The sequence below is a fragment of the Triticum urartu genome, chromosome 2A, assembly GCF_056163025.1.
Source record: "Triticum urartu cultivar PI428250 chromosome 2A, HENAU_Tu73, whole genome shotgun sequence".
Taxonomy (NCBI): Eukaryota; Viridiplantae; Streptophyta; class Magnoliopsida; order Poales; family Poaceae; genus Triticum; species Triticum urartu.
The window spans coordinates 185,507,023-185,528,752 of record NC_141874.1 but is presented as its reverse complement, the minus strand read 5'-3'; the positions used below and the strand labels follow the sequence as shown (position 1 = coordinate 185,528,752).

Here is a 21,730-nt window from a genome sequence, read left to right as displayed (position 1 = left end):
TACTTTCCAGTTCAAGAGAAGGTACAACTACCTCATCAAGTTCTACTTTCCTCCCACTCACTTATTTCTAGATAAACTCCTCTAGAAAGGATCCATTCTTAGCAACGAATATCTTGCCTTCGGATCTGTGATAGAAGGTGTACCCAACAGTTTCCTTTGGGTATCCTATGAATACGCATTTCTCCGATTTGGGTTCGAGCTTATCAGGTTGAAGCTTTTTCACATAAACATCGTGCCCCAAACTTTAAAAAATGACAGCTTAGGTTTCTTGCCAAACCACAGTTCATATGGTGTCATCTCAACGGATTTAGATGGTGCCCTATTTAACGTGAATGCAACCGTCTCTAAAGCATAACCCCAAAACGATAGTGGTAAATCGGTAAGAGACATCATAGATCACACCATATCTAATAAAGTATGGTTACGACGTTCGGACACACCATTACGCTGTGGTGTTCTAGGTGGAGTGAGTTGCGAAACTATTCCATATTGTTTCAAATGAAGACCAAACTCGTAACTCAAATATTCACCTCCACGATCAGATCGTAGAAACTTTATTTTCTTATTACGATGATTTTCCACTTCACTCTGAAATTCTTTGAACTTTTCAAATGTTTTAGACTTATGTTTCACTAAGTAGATATACCCATATCTGCTCAAATCATCTGTGAAGGTCAGAAAATAACAATACCCGCCGCGAGCCTCAACACTCATCGGACCGCATACATCAGTATGTATTATTTCCAATAAGTCAGTGGCTCGCTCCATTGTTCCGGAGAATGGAGTTTTAGTCATCTTGCCCATGAGGCATGGTTCACAAGCATCAAGTGATTCCAAAAGCCCATCTGCATGGAGTTTCTTCATGCTTTTACACCAATATGACCTAAACGGCAGTGCCACAAATAAGTTGCACTATCATTTTTAACTTTGCATCTTTTGGCTTCAATATTATGAATATGTGTATCACTACGATCGAGATTCAATAAAAATAGACCACTCATCAAGGGTGCATGACCAGAAAAGATATTACTCATATAATCAGAACAACCATTATTCTCTGATTTAAATGAATAACTGTCTCGCATCAAACAAGATCCAGATATAATGTTCATGCTCAACGCTGGCACCAAACAACAATTATTCAGATCTAAAACTAATCCCGAAGGTAGATGTAGAGGTAGCGTGCCGACGGCGATCACATCAACCTTGGAACCATTTCCGACACGCATCGTCACCTCGTCCTTAGCCAATCTTCGTTTAATCTATAGCCCCTATTTCGAGTTGAAAACATGAGCAACAGAACTAGTATCAAATACCCAGGCGCTACTACGAGCATTAGTAAGGTACACATCAATAACATGTATATCAAATATACCTTTCACTTTGCCATCCTTCTTATCCGCCAAATACTTGGGGCAGTTCTGCTTCCATTGACCAGTCCCTTTGCAGTAGAAGCACTCAGTTTCAGGCTTAGGTCCAGACTTTGGCTTCTTCCCGAGAGCAGCAAATTGATTGCTGTTATTCTTGAAGTTCTCCTTCTTCCCTTTGCCCTTTTTCTTGCAACTAGTGCTCTTGTTAACCATCAACACTTGATGCATGCTCCTTGATTTCTACCTTCGCAGCTTTAAGCATTGCGAAGAGCTCGGGTATCGTCTTGTTCATCCCTTGCATATTATAGTTCATCACGAAGCCTTTATAGCTTGGTGGCAGTGATTGAAGAACTCTGTCAATAACACTATCATCCGGAGGATTAACTCCCAGCTGAGTCAAGTGGTTATGGTATCCAGACGTTCTGAGTATGTATTCACTGACAGAACAGTTCTCCTCCATCTTGCAGCTATAGAACTTGTTGGAGACTTCATATCTCTCAACTCGGGCATTTGCTTGAAATATTAACTTCAATTCTTGGAACATCTCATATGCCCCATGACGTTCAAAACGTGTTTGAAGTCCCGATTCTAAGCCGTAAAGCATGGCACGCTGAACTATCGAGTAGTCATCAGCTTTAGCTTGCCAGGCGTTCATAACGTCCGGAGTTGCTCCTGTAGCAGGCCTTGCACCTAGCGGTGCTTCCAGGATGTAATTCTTCTGTGCAGCAATGAGGATAATCCTCAAGTTACGGGCCTAGTCAGTGTAGTTGCTACAATCATCTCTCAACTTAGCTTTCTCTAGGAACGCATTAAAATTCAAGGGAACGGTAGCACGGGCCATTGATCTACAACAACATAGGTATGCAAAAACTATCAGGACTAAGTTCATGATAAATTTAAGTTCAATTAATCATATTACTAAAGAACTCCCACTTAGATAGACATCCCTCTAGTCATCTAAATGATCACGTGATCCATATCAACTAAACCATGTCCGATCATCACGTGAGATGAAGTAGTTTTCAATGGTGAACATATCTATGTTGATCGTATCTACTATATGATTCACGTTTGACCTTTCGGTCTCAGTGTTCCGAGGCCATATATGTGTAGGCTCGTCAAGTTTAACCCGAGTATTCTGCACGTGCAAAACTATCTTACACCCGTTGTATATGAACGTATAGCTTATCACACCCGATCATCAAGTGGTGTCTCGGCACGACGGACTGTAGCAACGGTGCATACTCAGGGAGAACACTTACACCTTGAAATTTAGTAAGGGATCATCTTATAATGCTACCGCCGTACTAAGCAAAATAAGATGCATAAAAGATAAACATCACATGCAATCAAAATATGTGACATGATATGGCCATCATCATCTTGTGCCTTTGATCTCCATCTCCAAAGGACCGTCATGATCTCCATTGTCACCTGCTTGACACCTTGATCTCCATCGTAGTGTCGTTGTCGTCTTGCCAACTATTGCTTCTACAACTATCGCTACCGCATAGTGATAAAGTAAAGCAATTACATGACGATTGCATTTCATACAATAAAGCGACAACCATAAGGCTCCTGCCAGTTGTCGATAACTTTTACAAAACATGATCATCTCATACAATAACTTATATCACATCATGTCTTGACCATATCACATCACAACATGCCCTGCAAAAACAAGTTAGACATCCTCTACTTTGTTGTTGCAAGTTTTACATGGCTTCTACGGGCTTCTAGCAAGAACCGTTCTTACCTACGCATCAAAACCACATCGATTTTTTGTCAAGTGTGTTGTTTTAACCTTCAACAAGGACCGGTTGTAGTCAAATTTGATTCAACTAAAGTTGGAGAAACAGACACCCGCCAGCCACCTTTATGCAAAACAAGTTGCATGTCTGTCGGTGAAACCAGTCTCATGAACGTGGTCATGTAAGGTTGCTCCGGGCCGCTTCATCCAACAATACCGCCAAATCAAAATAGACGTTGGTGGTAAGCAGTATGACTATTATCACCCATAACTCTTTGTGTTCTACTCGTGCATATCATCTACGCATAAACATGGCTCGGATGCCACTGTTGGGGAACATATCATGCAATTTCAAAAAAATTCCTACGCTCAAGCAAGATCTATCTAGGAGATGCATAGCAATGAGAGGGGGAGAGTGTGTCCACGTACCCTCGTAGACCGAAAGCGGAAGCATTAGGTTAACGCGGTTGATGTAGTCGAACGTCTTCGCGATCCAACCGATCAAGTACCGAACGTATGGCACCTCCGAGTTCAGCACATGTTCAGCTCGATGACGTCCCTCGAACTCTTGATCTAGCAGAGGGTCGAGGGAGAGTTTCGTCAGCACGACGGCGTGATGACAGTGATGGTGATGTGATCCACGCAGGGCTTCGCCTAAGCACTACGTGAAATATGACCGAAGGAGTAAACCGTGGAGAGAGACGTCGCACACGGCTTGAAACAATTGGTGTGTCTCCAAGGGGTGCCCTTCCCATGTATATAAAGAAGGAAGAGGAGGAGGCCGGCCACTAGGGACGCGCCAAGGGGGGAGTCCTACTAGGACTCCACTCCTAGTAGGATTCGCCCCCCTCCCTTTTTTTTCTTCTCATGGAGGGGAAAGAGGGAAGGGGGAGGGAAGAGGAGAAGGAAAGGGGGGCACGCCCCCTCCTCTAGTCCAATTTGGACTCCCTATGGGAGGGGGCACGACCACCCCTTATGGGCTTCCTCCCCTCTCCCCTATGGCCCATGTATGCCCAATACTCCCCCCCCCCCGGGGGGGGGGGGTCCGGTAACCTCCCGGCACTCCAAAAAATACCCGAACCATTCCGAAACCATTCCGGTGTCTGAATACTATCGTCCATTATATTAATCTTTACCTCTCGACCATTTCGAGACTCCTCGTCATGTCTGTGATCTCATCCGGGACTCCGAACAAACTTCGGTCACCAAAACACATAACTCATAATACAAATCGTCATCGAACGTTAAGCGTGCGGACCCTACGGGTTCGAGAACTATGTAGACATGACTGAGACACATCTCCGATCAATAAGCAACAACGGAACCTGGATGCTCATATTGGTTCCTACATATTCTATGAAGATCTTTATCGGTCAAACCGCAATAACAACATACATTATTCCCTTCGTCATCGGTATGTTACTTGCCTGAGATTCGATCGTCGGTATCATCATACCTAGTTCAATCTTGTTACCGGCAAGTCTCTTTACTCGTTCCGTAATGCATCATCCCGCAACTAACTCATTAGTCACATTGCTTGCAAGGCTTATAGGGATGTGCATTACCGAGAGGGCCTAGAGATACCTCTCCGATACTCTGAGTGACAAATCCTAATCTCGATCTATGCCAACCCAACAAACACCTTCGGAGACACCTGTAGAGCATCTTTATAATCACCTAGTTACATTGTGATGTTTGATAGCACACAAAGTGTTCCTCCGGTATTCAGGAGTTGCATAATCTCATAGTCAGATGAATATGTATAAGTCATGAAGAAAGCAATAGCAATAAAACTTAACGATTATCATGCTAAGCTAACGGATCCCATTCATCAAATGACAACACATGTCTATGGTTAGGAAAGTTAACCATCTTTGATTAACGAGCTAGTCAAGTAGATGCATAATAGGGACACTTTATTTTGTCTATGTATCCACACATGTATCAAGTTCCCGGTTAATACAATTCTAGCATGAATAATAAACATTTATCATAATATAAGAAAATATAAATAACAACTTTATTATTGCCTCTAGGGCATATTTCTTTCAGCCTCATCCTGAACCAGATGTCGTCGACGGCGACGCCAACTCCCAAGCCGACCCCAACGCCGCCGCCAAGCCCGAGCGATGATGTCTCCACGACGCCCAGCACTGAAGCCGCGCCGACGCCGACCAGCCCGCGCACGCCGACTCCTCCGACGCCGGAGGCCGACAACGTCGTTTGATGCATTGCCTACGCGTCCTTTCTTTTGCACGCCGAACTTTTTATTGATCTCCGAACTGTGGCATGGTGATCGCCAATCGCATGGACTTTTCTAGCGCCGATCGCCGGACTTGTGGTGTTTTTTGGGTAGCGGGAATGGACCAAGTTTGAATTTACGACGTCTTGAGGGCGGCACCTGGGGGCGTGGCTGAGACCTAAATCGTCCCCAAGGCCTAAAAGTCGCCGGGCGAGTGTCCGAAATAGCGCCGGCCTATGCGCTGTGTGTGTGTGGTGGGGGTGGGTGTGTGTGTGTGTGTGTGTGGGGGGGGGGGGGGGGGGCGCGAACGAGTGGAGTTGCTCTTAAACCGTGGCCCTTGGATTGTGCACGGACAGTCTTGATTAAAGCGGGCCAGTTCCTCTTATCGCACCCTGAACTCTTTTGCCAAAAACCCCAACCCTAGACACCCGCGCCTCCGTCCCGCCGTCCGCCGCGCCTCGTCACTCCGGCGAGCTCCCCCCCTCGCCCTCGACCCCGCCCTCCTCTTTTGCTCGTGTCCCCGTACCACCTCCCCCTCCCGACCAAGATCGCCGCCCTCGTTTGCCGACGCCCTTTGCCGCGACCGGAGGTCCCTTGTCCTCACCGTCCTCGTTCGGCGCCGCCGCGAGCGACTTAAGGGGAAAGGCGGCGATATGAAGAACCTGAAGCTTGTGACCAGGGTCGTGCAGGAGCTCCAGCTCCATCTCGACGGCGAGACCCTCGTCGTATCCGCCATCGACGCCGAGCGCCACCGTGCCTTCTTCGTCTCCTCCGCCAACTTCCTCTATTCCGTTAATCTCCTCGCCTCCACCCAGGTACGGATCCTCAACTCATGGATTCCATTCCATTCTATTGCGACTGCGGGTTCCTGCTTAAATTTTGGAAAGTGTTTACACATCAAACAGAGTTCATATTCAATTAACCATGGTAATGCTACACTAGTTCATTAGTATATTCCATTTAAAAAAAACTCCTCAGTATGTATGAAAAGATCTTTCAATAGAAAATGTGTTTGTATGTTGAGAGCATGTATTCCTGTCTTATTGATTGCCATGCTTTCTTTTCCACAGCAACCTCTGCAATGGAGTAAAACCACTCTAGATTCAGATGTGGAGGAGGTTCTTCTTGAGCCTGGAGATTTCATAGTTGCCATGGATTATCTAATGGAGAAGGAGTCTCTGCTCCTTGGTTCAGCGGACGGGTGTCTCTTATTGTATAATGTGGAGGAAAGAACAACCGAAGTTGTAGGAAGATTGGAGGGTGGTGTCAAGACCATTGCATCTAGTCCTGATGGGGCCCTTCTCTCTGTAACAACCGGATTGGGGCAACTGCTCGTCATGACACATGATTGGGAAGTGCTGTTTGAGACTTCTATTGACCCTCAAGTAAGTTTTGTGTTTCTGATCTAACTAAAGATATGGTGTATTCAGTGTGATTATAACGGATGCATGAATTGGACCCTGTAGAGCAATGTGGTGTGATTTTTTAGTGTGTTTGTTTTAGTAAGCAGGTCTCATGGTAGAATGGTGTGAGTTGGGGAAACATATTGCAATAGGATTTTCTAGCACCAGATCCCGGTGCCTTTTCAAGTCTTAAAACACACTGCATTTAATTCATTACTGTTAGAACACATCTCCCGTTGATCTCCATGGATAGGAGTGTAGTATATATTATCTACTGCCTAGTCATTGCATGTTGCTATCATGAATGTTATAATATATATGTAAAAAGTGATGTTATGTCTTCTCCATTCTAACATAATTGTTCCCAGAGTGCTTCTGCATGCGAGATCAATAGTTCTGATGGTCAGATCCAAAGTTGTGTCTCTTGGAGGGGTGATGGAAAACATTTTGCTACCCTTGGGGGCTTTGATGATAGCCCTAAAAAACTTACTATTTGGGAACGTGAATCTGGAAAGGTTCATTCTTCTTCAGACACCAATAATTTTATGGGGCAATCACTAGACTGGATGCCGAGCGGAGCAAAGGTTGTCACTGCCCATGACAGGAAAACAGAGGGAAAGTGCCCTCTCATTGTATTCTATGAGAAGAATGGCTTAGAAAGAAGCCACTTTTCTATTGAAGAACCAGCAGAGGTTGTCATCCAAGCATTAAAATGGAACTGCAACTCTGAACTCCTAGCTGCTCTAGTTTCTTGTGGCCAGTATGATGTTATTAAAATATGGTCCTGCAGCAACAATCACTGGTATTTGAAACAAGAACTGCGCTACACAAAGAAAGAGGGGGTGAAGTTCTCTTGGGACCCGACAAAACCGCTGCATCTCATTTGTTGGACACTAGGAGGTGAGGTCATTGCACACAGGTTTGCATGGACTACTGCTGTCAGTGAAACTTCAGTTGCATTAGTTATTGATGGCCTCCGTATCCTTATAACTCCGCTCCATTTGGGCCTCATGCCACCCCCTATGTCTCTGTTCTATCTTGCGTTTCCTTGTGCCGTGAATGAGGTTTGTTTTGTATCCAAGAACTCAAAGAACCATTTGACTGCTTATCTTTCAAATGGCAGCTTATGTGTTGTGGAACTTCCGGCAGCAGATAAATGGGAAGAGTTTGAAGGCAATGGGATAACTGTTGACCCTTGCCATTGTGACTTCAGTTTGAATAACTCTATGCACCTCACGTGGATAGATACACGTACCTTAATTGGTATCTGTCGCTGGAGTGATTACTGTTCTTCAACACCTATGAGGTCCAGTGAAGCTGGTAACTTAGAAGAAAAACATGATTCGCTGTTCTTTGTCAATGAGATTAAACTTGTATGTTCTGAGGACTGTTTGCCAGGTTCAGTGAGTTCATCTGGTTGGCAAGCTAGAGTATCAAAGAGAATGCCTCTGGAGGGTCCTGTTATTGGAGTCTCCCGAAACCCAGCAAAAGGAGGTTCAGCCTTTATCCAGTTAAGTGGAGGAAAGATTGTTAAATACTGTTCAGAGTTGAGAATGACTGCACCGATACAAAGCGGTGAACTTTGTCCTGATTATGATTTTCCAACATCATGTCCTTCAATGACTGCCGTTCCATGCCATGAAAATGGTGTGGTTCGAACCCTTCTGCTTGGACTTGATGACAGCAGTAAGCTGCACATGGGCAAAAGGTTATTGAGCAACAACTGCAGCAGCTTCACATTCTATTCCAGTTCTTATGGAGCTACTGAGCAGGTTGTGACCCATTTGCTTGTGACTACTAAGCAGGATCTTTTGTTCATTGTGGACGTCAATGAGATTTTCCTAAAAAACGGCCAAGTGACAATTGATAGCCATGTTAACAAACATCCTCGAGCAAAGCCAAGCAAAGAGCATATCACTGTGTGGGAAAAAGGATCAAAATTGATTGGTGTTCTCCATGGTGATGAAGCGGCTGTCATAATTCAAACAACCCGTGGTAACTTAGAGTGTATGTACCCTAGAAAGCTGGTCCTTGTTGCAATTGTTCAGGCACTGGTCCAGAGGCGTTTCAAAGATGCAATGGACATGGTAAGACGCCATCGAATAGATTTCAATATGTTGGTTGATTATTGTGGATGGAAAGCTTTTATCAAGTCAGCAGCAGATTTTGTTAAAGAAGTCAATAACCTTAGCCACATCACTGAATTTGTTTGCTCAATTAAGAATGAGAATGTCAGCGGCAAATTGTATGAGGCGTACATATCATTCCCTGAGCAGTGCTCGAGCTCAATGGATAGTGAAAATCCGCATGGCGCCTTGTCAGAGAACAAAGTAACATCTGTACTGATGGCAATCAGAAAAGCCCTCGAGGAACAAATAGAAGAAAGCTCATCAAGAGAACTGTGCATACTGACCACTTTGGCGCGTAGCGGACCTCCATTGTTGGAAGAAGCATTGAATAGAATTAAAGTCATTCGAGAACTGGAACTTCATGGGGTTGATGATGGCCGACGGAAGCTTTACCCATCTGCTGAAGAGTCTTTGAAGCACTTGCTTTGGTTAACAGAACCAGAAGCTGTTTTTAATGCTGCTTTGGGACTGTATGATCTGAATCTTGCTGCTATAGTTGCTTTAAATTCCCAAAAAGATCCAAAGGAGTTCCTTCCTTTTCTTAAGGGTCTTGAATGCCTACCTCCTGCTATTATGAGGTACACAATAGATTTGAAACTTGCAAGATATGAAAGTGCTCTCAGAAACATTGTGTCTGCTGGTAATGAGTATCATGCGGACTGCATGGAACTCCTTAATTCTAACCCTCAGCTGTTCCCACTGGGCCTCCAGTTATTTAGTGACCCAGATAAAAGACATCAAATTCTTGAGGCATGGGGCGACCATCTTTTTGAAGAGAAATGCTTTGGAGAAGCTGCAATAACTTATCAATGTTGCTCATCATATCAGAAATCTTTGAAAGCTTATCATGCCTGTGGGGACTGGAGAGGTGTGTTCACTGTTACAGGCCTTCTGAACTTCACAAAGGAAGAAATTCTTCAACTAGCACAGGAGCTATGTGATGAGTTCCAAGCACTCGGTAAGCCAGGAGATGCCGCCAAAATCGCACTGGAGTATTGTTCAGATGTTGATAGAGGTGTAGGCTGCTACATCATGGCAAGAGAATGGGAAGAGGCTCTTAGAGTGGCTTATATGCACAGCAGGCAGGATCTTGTTGATACTGTTAAAGATGCAGCTCTGGAGTGTGCTGCAGTGCTGATATCTGAGTATCAGGAAGGATTGCTGAAGGTGGGTAAATATCTAGCACGCTATGTCGCTGTGCGGCAGAGGAGATTATCTCTCGCAGCTAAACTACAGTCAGAGGACCGATTTATGGATGTCGAAGACGACAACATTTCAGAAGTCAGCTCTAGCTTCAGCGAAATGAGTGCATACACGACTAGGTTTGTTATTCTGCCGTTTTAAGTTCCTAAGTCCTTGTGCTTAATGTTTCAATTCCATCTTCCTTGTTTAATGTGATTTCCAAATGCTGTGTGGACAGGTCAACAAAGGAATCGAGTGCTTCTGTCATATCTAGCAGCGCAAGCAAGTCACGAGGGTCAAGGCGTCAAAAGAAAGCTGGCAAGATACGAGCTGGAAGGTAGGTGACTTGGTTTTTTTTTCCGGTTATCAGATTATTGCACTGAAATCTCTGTTTTGTACTGTTTCTGCTTGTTTGTCTGTTTATCTTGTCGACTCACTAGAAGCACTGTTTCTGCAGTCCTGGGGAGGAGATGGCACTAGTGGAGCATCTCAAGGGGATGTCTCTGGCCACTGGTGCGCAAAAAGAGCTTAGAGGTCTACTTGTAGTTCTAACACAGCTGGGGAAAGAAGATATCGCCCGTCAGGTGCAGCTGGCTGGAGATAATTTTGAGGTATCGCAGATGGCCGCAGTGAAGTTGGCTGAGGATACAATGTCTACTGACAAGATGGACGAGAATGCGCATACCCTTGAGCATTACACGAAAATGCTGAGAGCGCATCAGCCTGTCGCCAGTGAAACCTCCTCCTGGCGGATCAAAGCTCTGTCGCCGCCTTGACTGGTATGCCCTCCAGTTCCCTGATTGCAAGTTAACTCCATTTTGGAATGAAATAGTACTGGTACATGGAACGGGTCAACAATGGCGGTGTGATTTTTGAAATATTGCTTCAGGTTTGCTGGCGTGTTGCTGTTGGGACACGGGAGGTTGGCCAGGGCAGCGCTTCTGGTGCCCAACGTTTGCAGTACAACATGTCTCTATCTGGCGGATCGTTACGTCCGACATGTTTCAGCAATTTTGTAGTTGTATCATGTATCGGCGGATCGTTACGTCCTAACATGTTTCAGCAATTTTGTAGTTGTATCATGTATCGTGGATATCAGAGTTCATGCCATCGGTCTATCACAAGTATAGTGGTCTATTTGTTTGTGTACCAACAGTTGATTATTTTTGGCAGAAATGAAGCATGCCATGAATATTGCTGAAATGTAATACATTTCAATACGCAGTAAATGCTGATATATTTTCACGGGGGTATTCACATATGCTACTTCTCTTAAGGTACATCAATACGTAGTAAATGCTGATATATTTTCACGGTGGTATTCACATATTTCCTCCGTGTGTACTTTAAATTTTATTGGAGGGTCAAACTATCTCAAAGTTCGATCGAGTTTGTGCAAAAATATATTAATATTTGTGAAACTAAATTGGTATATGATGAAACTATATTTTATTATGAATCTAATGCTACTATTTTTTTTTTGCATGATAATATGTCTCATTTATGTCATAAGGATCATACTACACGTCACGTACACATCGACGTGACAACTGAAAAAATAGCAAAATGCTAGCCTTTGTACAAAGGAGCACTAGCCAAAAAGGAAAAATACAATCAAGACTGAAGAATCCTCTGAACTTGACACCACCTTTGTCACCACCTTAATAGCCACTAAAATAAAAATGACGGATCATCTCCTCACCCTTACTTGATGCGGCTCCATTGCTGATATGCAGACCTTCAAGGTGGCTCGCCAAAGGTGATGCCATTAACATTGAATGAATCAGACCATGGCAACACCTCGGACACGCCATCAAACTCTACTAATTTGATGGCATAAATAAAGGACAGACCCAGTAAATAGAAGCTCCCACACAAGGTGGGGTCTGGGGAGGGATTATAGGAACCTAGTCTTACCTTTGCAAAGTGCAATGCAGAGAGGCTGGTTCGAACCCAGGACCTCTTGACACAAGTGGGGAGGACTTCACCACTGCGCCAGGCCTGCCCTCAATTTGATGGCATAAATGTTGATGTATTATTGTATAAATATGATCAAATATATATAAAAAGTTGACTTTCCAACAAAATTGTAAGTACACTTTTAAGGACGGAAGGAGTATGCTACTACTTTCTCTATCCCACAATATAAGATCATTTTTCAAGCTATGTTACCACATATGCTACTCCCTCCATCCCAACAATACAAGTTTTTTCAAACTATGTTACCACATATCCTACTCCCTCCATCCCACAACACAATATAAGTTTTTTCAAGCTATGTTACCACATATCCTACTCCCTCCATCCCACAACACAATATAAGATCGTTTCAAACTAACATAGCTTGAAAGGAAGTACTTCTTATGTCATTGATCTTATGCAAAGATTGCGTACATGTTTTTTTTTCCTTTTCTCTTTTATGCTTGATTGAGTCACTTAGATGTGCAATAACTAGGCAAACCCATCAAAGGATACCAATAAACAAGCGTTCAGTGCATTTAAAGGGCAAGTCACAACAATACAATCACATATATGGAACACAACGGAATAAAATTATTGGCGTACAATACAAAGTAATCGACATATGGTATTGCAACTACACCCTGAACAAGAGAAAAGGGGAATCCTCTGTTTGAAGTTCTTTGGCATCACTGTAACAATGAGACTATTCAGCTGTAGGAAACAACATGAGCAGTTTTCTGCCATATCCGCGCTTGTTGGCCCACAAGGTGATGTAACTATGTATCCACAATTGGCAAAGCTGCCTCGGTAAAACAGTGTACAAGCTTCCCCCCAACTTCTCCCTAAATCTGCGCCCAATGGAGGCCTCATCCATTTCCAAGTATTGCAAGCCACTCATCGCTTCGAGAACATTCCTTGCGTTAATGAGGAAAAATCGTACTCTTTGCCTGATTGAGAGGGCAGGGTAGAAGAGGTAGGGGTGGATGCGCTCTTGTTAGCACCTGCGGTTGTGGCCCCATTTGCTGCCATGCTGCAAACCCACAGATGGCATCAGAAAACAAAATGTAAAATCTGTTTCCATATCTAGTACTCCCTCCGTCTCAAAATAAGTGTCTTAACTTTAGCACAATTTTATACTAAAGCTAGTACAAAGTTGAGACACTTATTTTGGGACGGAGGGAGTATTGCTTAAGTAGCAACAAACCTATGAAGATAACAAAACTTACCCCGGCGAACCAAAACCGAAGTTCCCAGAAAAGAAGTCCTGATTGTTGGTCCCAGCCTGCCGAACAGTAGACCAGAGAGAGAGAGATGAAACAATCAATATAACTAACCTTCGAGTGCACGTATCTAAACATTATCCACAAGTCATCACCTTGGCGACACCATTTTGTGGTGCTGCTGCTGGAATAGATGCAGGGTTCTGATAACCTAGATTTGGCCAGCTATGGGAAGGCAAGCTTCCATTAGGGGCATTAGAACCATTAGCATTTAGCACACTAGCATTCCCGGGAACCATTTGGGGTGCATTCCCAGGAACCATTTGGGGTGCATTTCCAGATTTAAGAGCAGCCATCAGTAAAGCTTGTTGCTGGGTCATAAAAGCAAGCTGCTGCTGATGGATAGCAAATGGTGATACCATATTCGACTGCAGAAAAAACAAGTATTTCTTTAGGTAGAGCCTACATGTGCTCTTGTGGTCAGAGCCATTTCAAATAAATATATAAGTAGTGCGAGGAGTGCTTGTGCTGACCTTCTCAAACAGACTCATGATATCTGTCTGTGGGTTTGATTTGGAAGCAACTGGAGCTGAAGACGCTGCCACAGCTGGCGAGTCTTTAAATAAGTCTTCGATTCCCGATGTAGACTGGGCCTTACTTTCTACTGGCTTAGCAGTATCCTTTTTCTCGGAGTTAGGTGCTGGTTCTGCAGCTGAATAATTTTAATATCCATGAGGAATGCAAAACAAATTGACATGGCAATCCAAAAACATGGTATCTCCACTAAGTGTACAAAATAAACATGATGCAGTGCTCATGACAAGAGAATAGTTTCTCATTCAAAATATTACTCATAAGAGCTTACACTGGAAGCCATCCCAAGCATTATCGTCATTGGAAGATGACACTGGTTCTTTCTCAGTTGTTCCGTCCATCGATAACATGTTAAAGAGGTCAATGGCATAGTCAACTTTAGGAGGGGGTGCAACCGATGGCTGATGAACTTTTGGGGGTGTCACATCAACTTTAGCAGGAGATTTTGCTGGCTGAGGAGGCGAAGCAACCTTGGGAACTGGTAGTTCTGCTTTTGGCTGAGGTGATGCCTATATTCCAGATCGAAAATCAAGGTTATCAGCAGAAGAAAATTTTGTTCAATAGGATACAGTGAATAAAAAAAACTAAGCAGAGACCCCGAGATTACTTAAAGTAGATGTGATCAAATGCATATAACAAACCCTATATAAGAGCTTACAGGTCTTTCTTCATTTAAGATTACATATTTAGACGGTTGATATTAGTTAAGAAACTTGCAACAGATAATAACCCTGATTTTTTAAACATGCATAGTAACAAGAATTTTGCAACATGAATTGTTAACATTTCATCATTAGAAAAAAAATACAAGGGCCATCAAGGCCAGGTGCCAACAAATTAATAGTTGCATACTAAAAGCTTGTGGTAGTACAAAAGAGTTACCTGCGTGTGCATCCTAGAAGCCACTGGAACAGTTCTTTTCGTAGCAGCTGGTGAAACACGATGTTGCTCAAATGAAGGTTTTTGAGCGTGCCCACCCCTGTTAGCATGACTGGCCTGAGATTCAGAGCTCTCCTCATCTCGAGCACTAGAGGGCAGTTTTGATGTTCCATTCCTCGGTATCCACCTCTTGTCCTCGTATCTATATTTCAGATATGATGTTACTTACATTATTTGAAAAGTACAGAGAACACGTTACACTAGATAGAAAGAGCAGGAATAATCATACTTTGCACGGATGAAGTTCTCTATCCCAACCCTGTCATAATTAGGGGGCAGCTCTGCTTCCCAATAGCCATTTGCCTTTTCATTTCCCATTGCTGCAAGAACATGAATACAATTATCGTGTCAAGTGAAATCATAGTTTTGTTAACAAAAATTTGCATTTAGAAACTCCAGGAGAAAGTAATCCATACATTGAATAAATGCAACTTGCTCTGGCAACCATGTATCCAGAGTAGCAGACCTTACCTGCATCAGGAAGAAATGTTTTGTAAGAATGAAAAAAAATTAATGCTGCCTAATCTCTTAAATGTACATAATACAGTAGACAAGATGATAGGAAGGAAACATATGAAGTAAAGAATTGAATTCTCTCCTGGTAAGTAAACTTTTGGTTTCTGCTCAACAAAATTGTACTGAAATGCCACAAGACCAAAGTAAAGGAAATAATAACCTAAAGAAACATAAGCATATTAATGCTCAAAATCAAAGAAAAAAGAGAGTGTCCTACAAAATGTGGTATGAGGGGGCTAAGCTAATCCACTGAAACCGAGTTGTAGCACATGATGACCACTTTATTGGGTTGTATTATGATACGTTTACATCAACTCCATTTACCTATTAGCAGGCAATGAGTTTAAAACGTTTGATAAAGAACCCTTAGCATGCCCAGATTGTCCTGAAAGTTCTTCACCTCAAGCCAGGCATCACCATTGTGGCTTCTACTAAGTTTTGTCGGAACAACTCAATGAAGGACAAAGCTTTTCCGGTGAGAGTGGAGTCGGAAAAAGGATGCAAATGATTAGTCACTGACCTTTGATATGTGTACCCCAAGGCTTCTATGAATTCCAGAACACTGCATGCATACGAAGATCCCAAGATTGACACTTGCCCATCGAGGACCCCTGCAGCACGGGCAAAGTGTTAGCAATTGTTGAGTAGAACAAGAATTGTGAGCATGAGTGTTGATACACAATGAATGCATAGAAATGGAACTCAAAGCATCTGCACATGTGAACGGAGATAGAGGGAAAAGACTAGCCTAAAAGGCAACTATAACTGAACAATGTCATTTCAACATCTTTCTCCACAGATTGCAGTTGTTACATGTCTAGATACAAGCACTAATGATACATCCACGCGATAAATCTATTCCCGCGTGCATAATAAAGGCCAAAGTTAAAATATTAAATCTTGAAACACAAGGTAAGGCATAAAATAACTACTATAGCATTAACTGTATAACATAACACAGATCAGCAAATGGAACTGACCACTGAAATGTCCAATTCATGAATCAAACAGCTGCCTACCAAAATAGGCGATGTCAAATCTATCGGTAACATAATTTTTGTCTGATCCATCAATAGATACGGTAAAAACAACCAATTGCACGGGACCACTCACTTTGACTTGCAGTCTGCACATTCTCTGTTCTCCGGCAACCGCAGAAGGCCTTCCAATATCTGGAAATAAATGTAGACGAAGAATGACAATGGGTCATAAACGCTACGCGACAAACATGAGTAACACGCGTAACAGAAGATTGTGATTGCAACATAACAAGCACACATGGTGTCGCTTCCTTTTGGCTCATGTGACATCAAAGATAGATGGTGAGATTACTTACACGATGTTATAACCCTTCTGATCCACGATATACGCTACACAAATATAGGAGGCACAAAATTGAAGTGGTATTTGATTGGAATCTACGTCATGCTCGCCCTTATTCGGCACCGTAGACATACTAGAGTGCTACTACACCGCAGACATACATAATAGAGTGCTCCTACTCTATCGAATGGGAGGGTATTACTCAAGTTTTGTGCCCCAAGGTATGAGCAGCAGATACTATGAAGCAGCATATGAGCAAGCATTGCGCGTTCTCTGTAATCCCACCCAGGAGACTGAAATCCGTAATAGAGCGATCAAATTTACAACCAAACCACCGAATGGCGATTCCCATATCTCAACCGGCTTCGACGAGGCCGTCTGACGGAGCTGCCAAACGCAAAGCCAGCTACCGCGTCCGGCTCCTCGATTGATTTCCCGGCCATCGGAACGCGGCGAAGCAAAGCTCGGATCTGCTCCTTGTCAGGAACCGCAAAACCAATCGCAGATCCACGCCGTCGCGGATCCCGAATCCCGCCCGAAAAGAGGAGCTGCGCGTCCCGTCGGCTCTGTTTTGATTCCCGGTCCATTCGAAGCAGCAGCGTGCGGCGCCGATCTAATGATGGTGGTGCCGAGAGGGGGAGGGGGAAACAGTGGCGACGGGACGGACCTTCTTGTGCCTGGCGTTGAGCTCCTTGGAGACGGAGGCCTTCTCGTTCATGGCTGATCGCCGGATCCTCCGACCGGGAGGGGGGGATCGCAGGGATTCGGGCTCGGGCTCCCTCTCTCGCCCTCTCTCCTCCCTGTTTTTGCCGCGTCGTGGGGGAGGGAGGGAGGAGAGATGTGCAGAGGAGAGGGAGGGATCTGTGCGTCTCCTCTCGGCTTGACCTTCCTCGCTCGCGTGCCCTCTCTCTCTCTCTCTCTCTCTCTCTCTCTCTCTCTCTCTGAGTAGTTTTTTTCTGTTGGAAAAAAAACTTGTTTTTGTTCACGAGATTATATTTTTGTGTGCGATGCGGTAATGACGGTGCTGTGAGGGTCTGCTGGCCTAATCACGGCACGACAGACCACGATTACAAACCAATAAAGGAATAATTATTTATTATTTGTTGCATTCACACTTACAATAGCACCGACCAGTGTAAACCACGTCAGTTGGAATGGCGCTGCCATTTTGATCTGGTCCACAAATGTGGAAATGGAAAGGGAACCATGAAGATGACACGAACATACACGCGCACCAGCCGCCTGCCTAGTCAACCTTTCTCGTTTTCGTGATGATTTTTGAAACGTGCATGTCTGAGTCATGTTTATCCTCGGTTTTTGGGATGTTAGTATATCCTCGATTATTAACATCTGGTTCTTTTAGAAAAAATAACATCTGAATTATTGTTTTGCGTTCATCATTGTTTTTTTTTAGAAAACTGACACAAGAAGCATCCGGTTTTAAATTAATAAAGCCAACATCGGCCGAAGTAGCACAGAGTTACTGTTTTACATAACCGAATAAAAGCAATGGATACAACTTGCGACTCAAAAAGAGCGTTGAAATAGAAATGAAATAACTACAACAAGCTCAAGAGCTCCTGTGAAACAGCATGAATGTGTTTGATCTTGTTAAGGATGGTCGTCGCCGCCTCACAGTCCTTCCTCTTCCTTAGAGGGGCACCTTTGTTGAAATAAAAACAATATTTGAAGATATAATTAGCAGGGTGAGCAGGAATGGTTCCCTTAATGGCAAGTTTGTTACAGGTAGTTCATAGCGTCCAGGCTAAAGCATTAAACATTCTCCAGGCTAAGAGATGGTGTTGGCATCGAACGTTACGCAAGAGCACAAGCGCTAGCACCATTGAATTCGGGTGCCAAATTTGTCCAAACACATTCTGAGACGTAGCTCCATAATAATCGAGCAGGGACGCGTTGGAAAAGGATGTGATTAATGTCCTCCAAGGACCTACATAGAGCGCGGTTGCCGTGGCTCGGTCCATGACGTTTTTGGAGGTTCAGAGCCAAGGGAAGGTGGTCCAAGGCAACTTGTCAAAGGAAGAACTAGGGCAATACGTGTGGCCACGGGGTTGGCAAACGACTTTGGGGCCTTGGGCATACGGGGACTTGGGGGGGGTCTTGGATCGATTGCCACCTAAGGCCTCCATCTCCGAGGTAATCATGTCTCGGTCGACTGAGCGATACGATGTTCAATCAAAGAACTCATATTGTCCAAGGAATTAGCTTCCGCCGTCAATAGAGATTGCAAAAACGATGATGGTCGAACCAGAGGAAAAATCATCGCTAAATAGCGTCTGAGGTTACATGGCGATTACAAACAGAGACAATACATCGCGAATAGGGATTTGTCCGCAATCCATTTTGACAGCCAAAATTTGGTGTCCTCCTTCTCATTCCCTATCGAGAATTTGGCTCCTAAAATAAATATCTCCTTACATTTCTGGATCTCATTCCATAGTTGTGTGGCCTCAACAATGCACGCAAAGAAGGAGTCTGTTCGGAAAGTATTTGACTTTAAGAACAGGGCCCACAACTCGTTGTCGTTTTGCGAGATTTTTCAAATCCAGTTAGTAACTAGGGCTAGGTTCATCTGTTTAGAGTTGGAAATCCCTAGACCTCTATGGTTTTCTAGGTCTACATAGATCAACATGTCTGACCATGTGGTATTTATGTTTTTTAACGCTATCATCCCAGAAAAATCAAGCACGAACATTATGAAATTTCGCATGAACCCCTTCTCCCAGAATGAAAAGGCCCATAGAGAAAGTAGGAATGGCCGAGAGGCACACATTAGTAAGAGTTAGCTTAGTGATGCCCTACAAATGCACAGGGTTTTTGTAGAAAAATCGCTGTAAGTAAGGTTTATCAATCTCCCGTACACACACAAACTGAAGTCTAAAGATAGTTTACTTCACTCGGTTGCTAGGAAGACAAATAGAAAGGGAGTGCTTACTAAACTACTGATGGAAAAATAAAAGACAAAAATAAAAGGGAACTAAACTAAGTGAAGCGATGCTTGAGCAGTAAATGCTCTCAAGGGATCCAAAGTCATTACCACAAGTATGACACTGACAACACATGTGAAAGCATAGCTCTATGTTCGTATCACTAATCCACTTAAAATTATTTTTGCGCGGGTGAAGCCAAATAAAGATACGCATCTCCATGATACTTCTTCAACGTATCTACAATTTTTCATTGTTTCATGCTATTATATCGTCAATCTTGTATGCTTTATATGTCATTTTATATCATTTTTATGGACTAACCTATTAATTCAGTGTCTAGTGTCGGTTCCTGTTTTTTGCCTATTTTTTGTTTTCATAGAAAAAACATACCAAGCGAAGTCCAAACACGATGAAATTTTACGGTAAATTTTTTTTTGAACGTGAAGAGACCCTAGAAGGTTCGGGGAGGCACCAGACGATGATCAAGAAGGGCACAAGCTTAGGTGGCGTACCCTAGGAGGGTGCACTATGTCTGCTTGTTGGCCCACTGTGGCTCCGTTTGCCCTAATTCCAACTCATAAAGTCGGAAAGATTCGAAAACCCCCAGAGTGAGAGCCGAAACAATTCTTCCATTGCCGCAAGTTTATGTTCTCACTAGTGCGCGTCGGTCCTAAACAAACGGTTTTTAACCCCTTTCCGCGACGGCCTTCGGAACCGTCGCCAAGTGAGTGTGTGCGATAGGGGGTCCTTCCCACACGACCCAGAAACCATCGGGGATATGGAACAGTGATCCAGAGGCCTTCCAAAATGTAATCGTATGCGATGCAGCACACACTAAATTCTTTCGCACGTGTGGTATCGGTGATTAAGCGTTTCTAATGACACAGTGAAACCATACAGTCTGTCGTAACGAACCGTTTGGGAAACAGTATGTAAGGCACACGGGCCAACATATGAACTGTGTGCGATTTGTGCCCTATCACACACGAGTTTTCTGCGTAACTCGTCTGCCATGCTAGACTCCATCGCACACATTTTCCAACAATTACCGTCTGCGATAATGTTCTATCACAAACGGTTCAGGAGCCCCTTCGCACACATACAAGTGCTGCAGACCATTTGTGATTTGTTAGGTATCATCGACGGTTGCCGCAAAAGTGACGTGTGCTTTTCGTTTGGGATCCCACACATTTCCTGAAAAAAATACGACTGTGATTGTATTTTGCATCGAGCATGGTTTACTCCAAGTTCTCGTGTGCGATAACGCGATATCACAAACGGTTCCGGAGAACCTATGCACACTTAGTAGCGCTGCAAATCATTTGCGATCTATTGTGTATCACCGACGGTTCCACTATGATTGACGTATGCTTTCCGATGTGGATCGCACACACTTATTTAGTTGAATCGTGTGCGGAGCAATTGCCAGGTTAAAACAAAAATATCTCATTTTGAACTGGCATGCAAAAAGCAAATTCATCACAATATTTAATTGTACAAATAAACAAAAATATCTCATTTTGAATCGGCACGCAAAAAGCAAATTCGCCACAATATTCAATTGAACAAATGGTGTCCACAGGAAGAACATTCATCAGATTTTGCAACAATTGCAATTGAACATATGGTAGCTAAATTTCAATGATTTGTCCACACATATATGCATTACATAATTAATCATAATGTACGAAATACGAAGACCTCATCAGATGGAAAACAATGGATCCATGCGTTATATATTTAGCGGCTAACTCTTACTCAATGTTTTAGGGGAACGCATGCTGAAATCTTCATTATCACCAGTGGGATTGATGAAGTGATCCAGGAAGAAGCCGCTGATAAATCTCCGAACCATCAGCAATTCACCAGCCGGAAGCGATTCAGGGGTCCTCGGTTTTAAGATGAGATACGATATTTTTAAGATCAGAATGTGCCATATGAGTGAAGTAGAAGATATTAATTAAGATAGACTTATTGATACTAATTCGCGAGGATCGTCACAACTATCAGCGAATTTGCAAATGGAGATCATGTGTCTGCAAACATAGTATCCACAAAGGTTGGTCCCTGCTTCTTGCTGAGGACATCGATTTTTTATACAAAATTAGTCATGTATTTGTCCTGTCAGGAACAACCTAACCGGTGTTAGATG

At 43.5% G+C, this 21,730-nt stretch overlaps 2 protein-coding genes across 2 annotated transcripts; one reads left to right on the top strand and one right to left on the bottom strand.

Moving 5' to 3' along the window:
• Nucleotides 1-5,740: 5,740 nt before the first annotated feature.
• Nucleotides 5,741-11,329, top strand: ABO1 (IKI3 family protein). Its single transcript, XM_048699881.2, has 6 exons — nucleotides 5,741-6,177; nucleotides 6,433-6,747; nucleotides 7,134-10,216; nucleotides 10,315-10,413; nucleotides 10,534-10,855; nucleotides 10,966-11,329. Exons 1-5 carry the CDS (start codon nucleotides 6,016-6,018, stop codon nucleotides 10,850-10,852), a joined length of 3,978 nt encoding a protein of 1,325 aa, XP_048555838.1. The 5' UTR covers nucleotides 5,741-6,015; the 3' UTR covers nucleotides 10,853-10,855; nucleotides 10,966-11,329.
• A 1,276-nt stretch (nucleotides 11,330-12,605) lies between these two features.
• AGD5 (ARF-GAP domain 5) lies at nucleotides 12,606-17,580 on the bottom strand. The gene is made up of 11 exons (XM_048699880.2): nucleotides 17,298-17,580; nucleotides 16,421-16,479; nucleotides 15,828-15,918; nucleotides 15,208-15,262; nucleotides 15,021-15,111; nucleotides 14,735-14,933; nucleotides 14,124-14,361; nucleotides 13,792-13,970; nucleotides 13,414-13,686; nucleotides 13,265-13,320; nucleotides 12,606-13,068 (listed from the first exon to the last, which is right to left on the bottom strand). The coding sequence occupies exons 1-11, from the start codon at nucleotides 17,346-17,348 to the stop codon at nucleotides 12,933-12,935; spliced, it is 1,428 nt and encodes a 475-aa protein (XP_048555837.2). The 5' UTR covers nucleotides 17,349-17,580; the 3' UTR covers nucleotides 12,606-12,932.
• Between the last annotated feature and the right edge of the window lie 4,150 nt (nucleotides 17,581-21,730).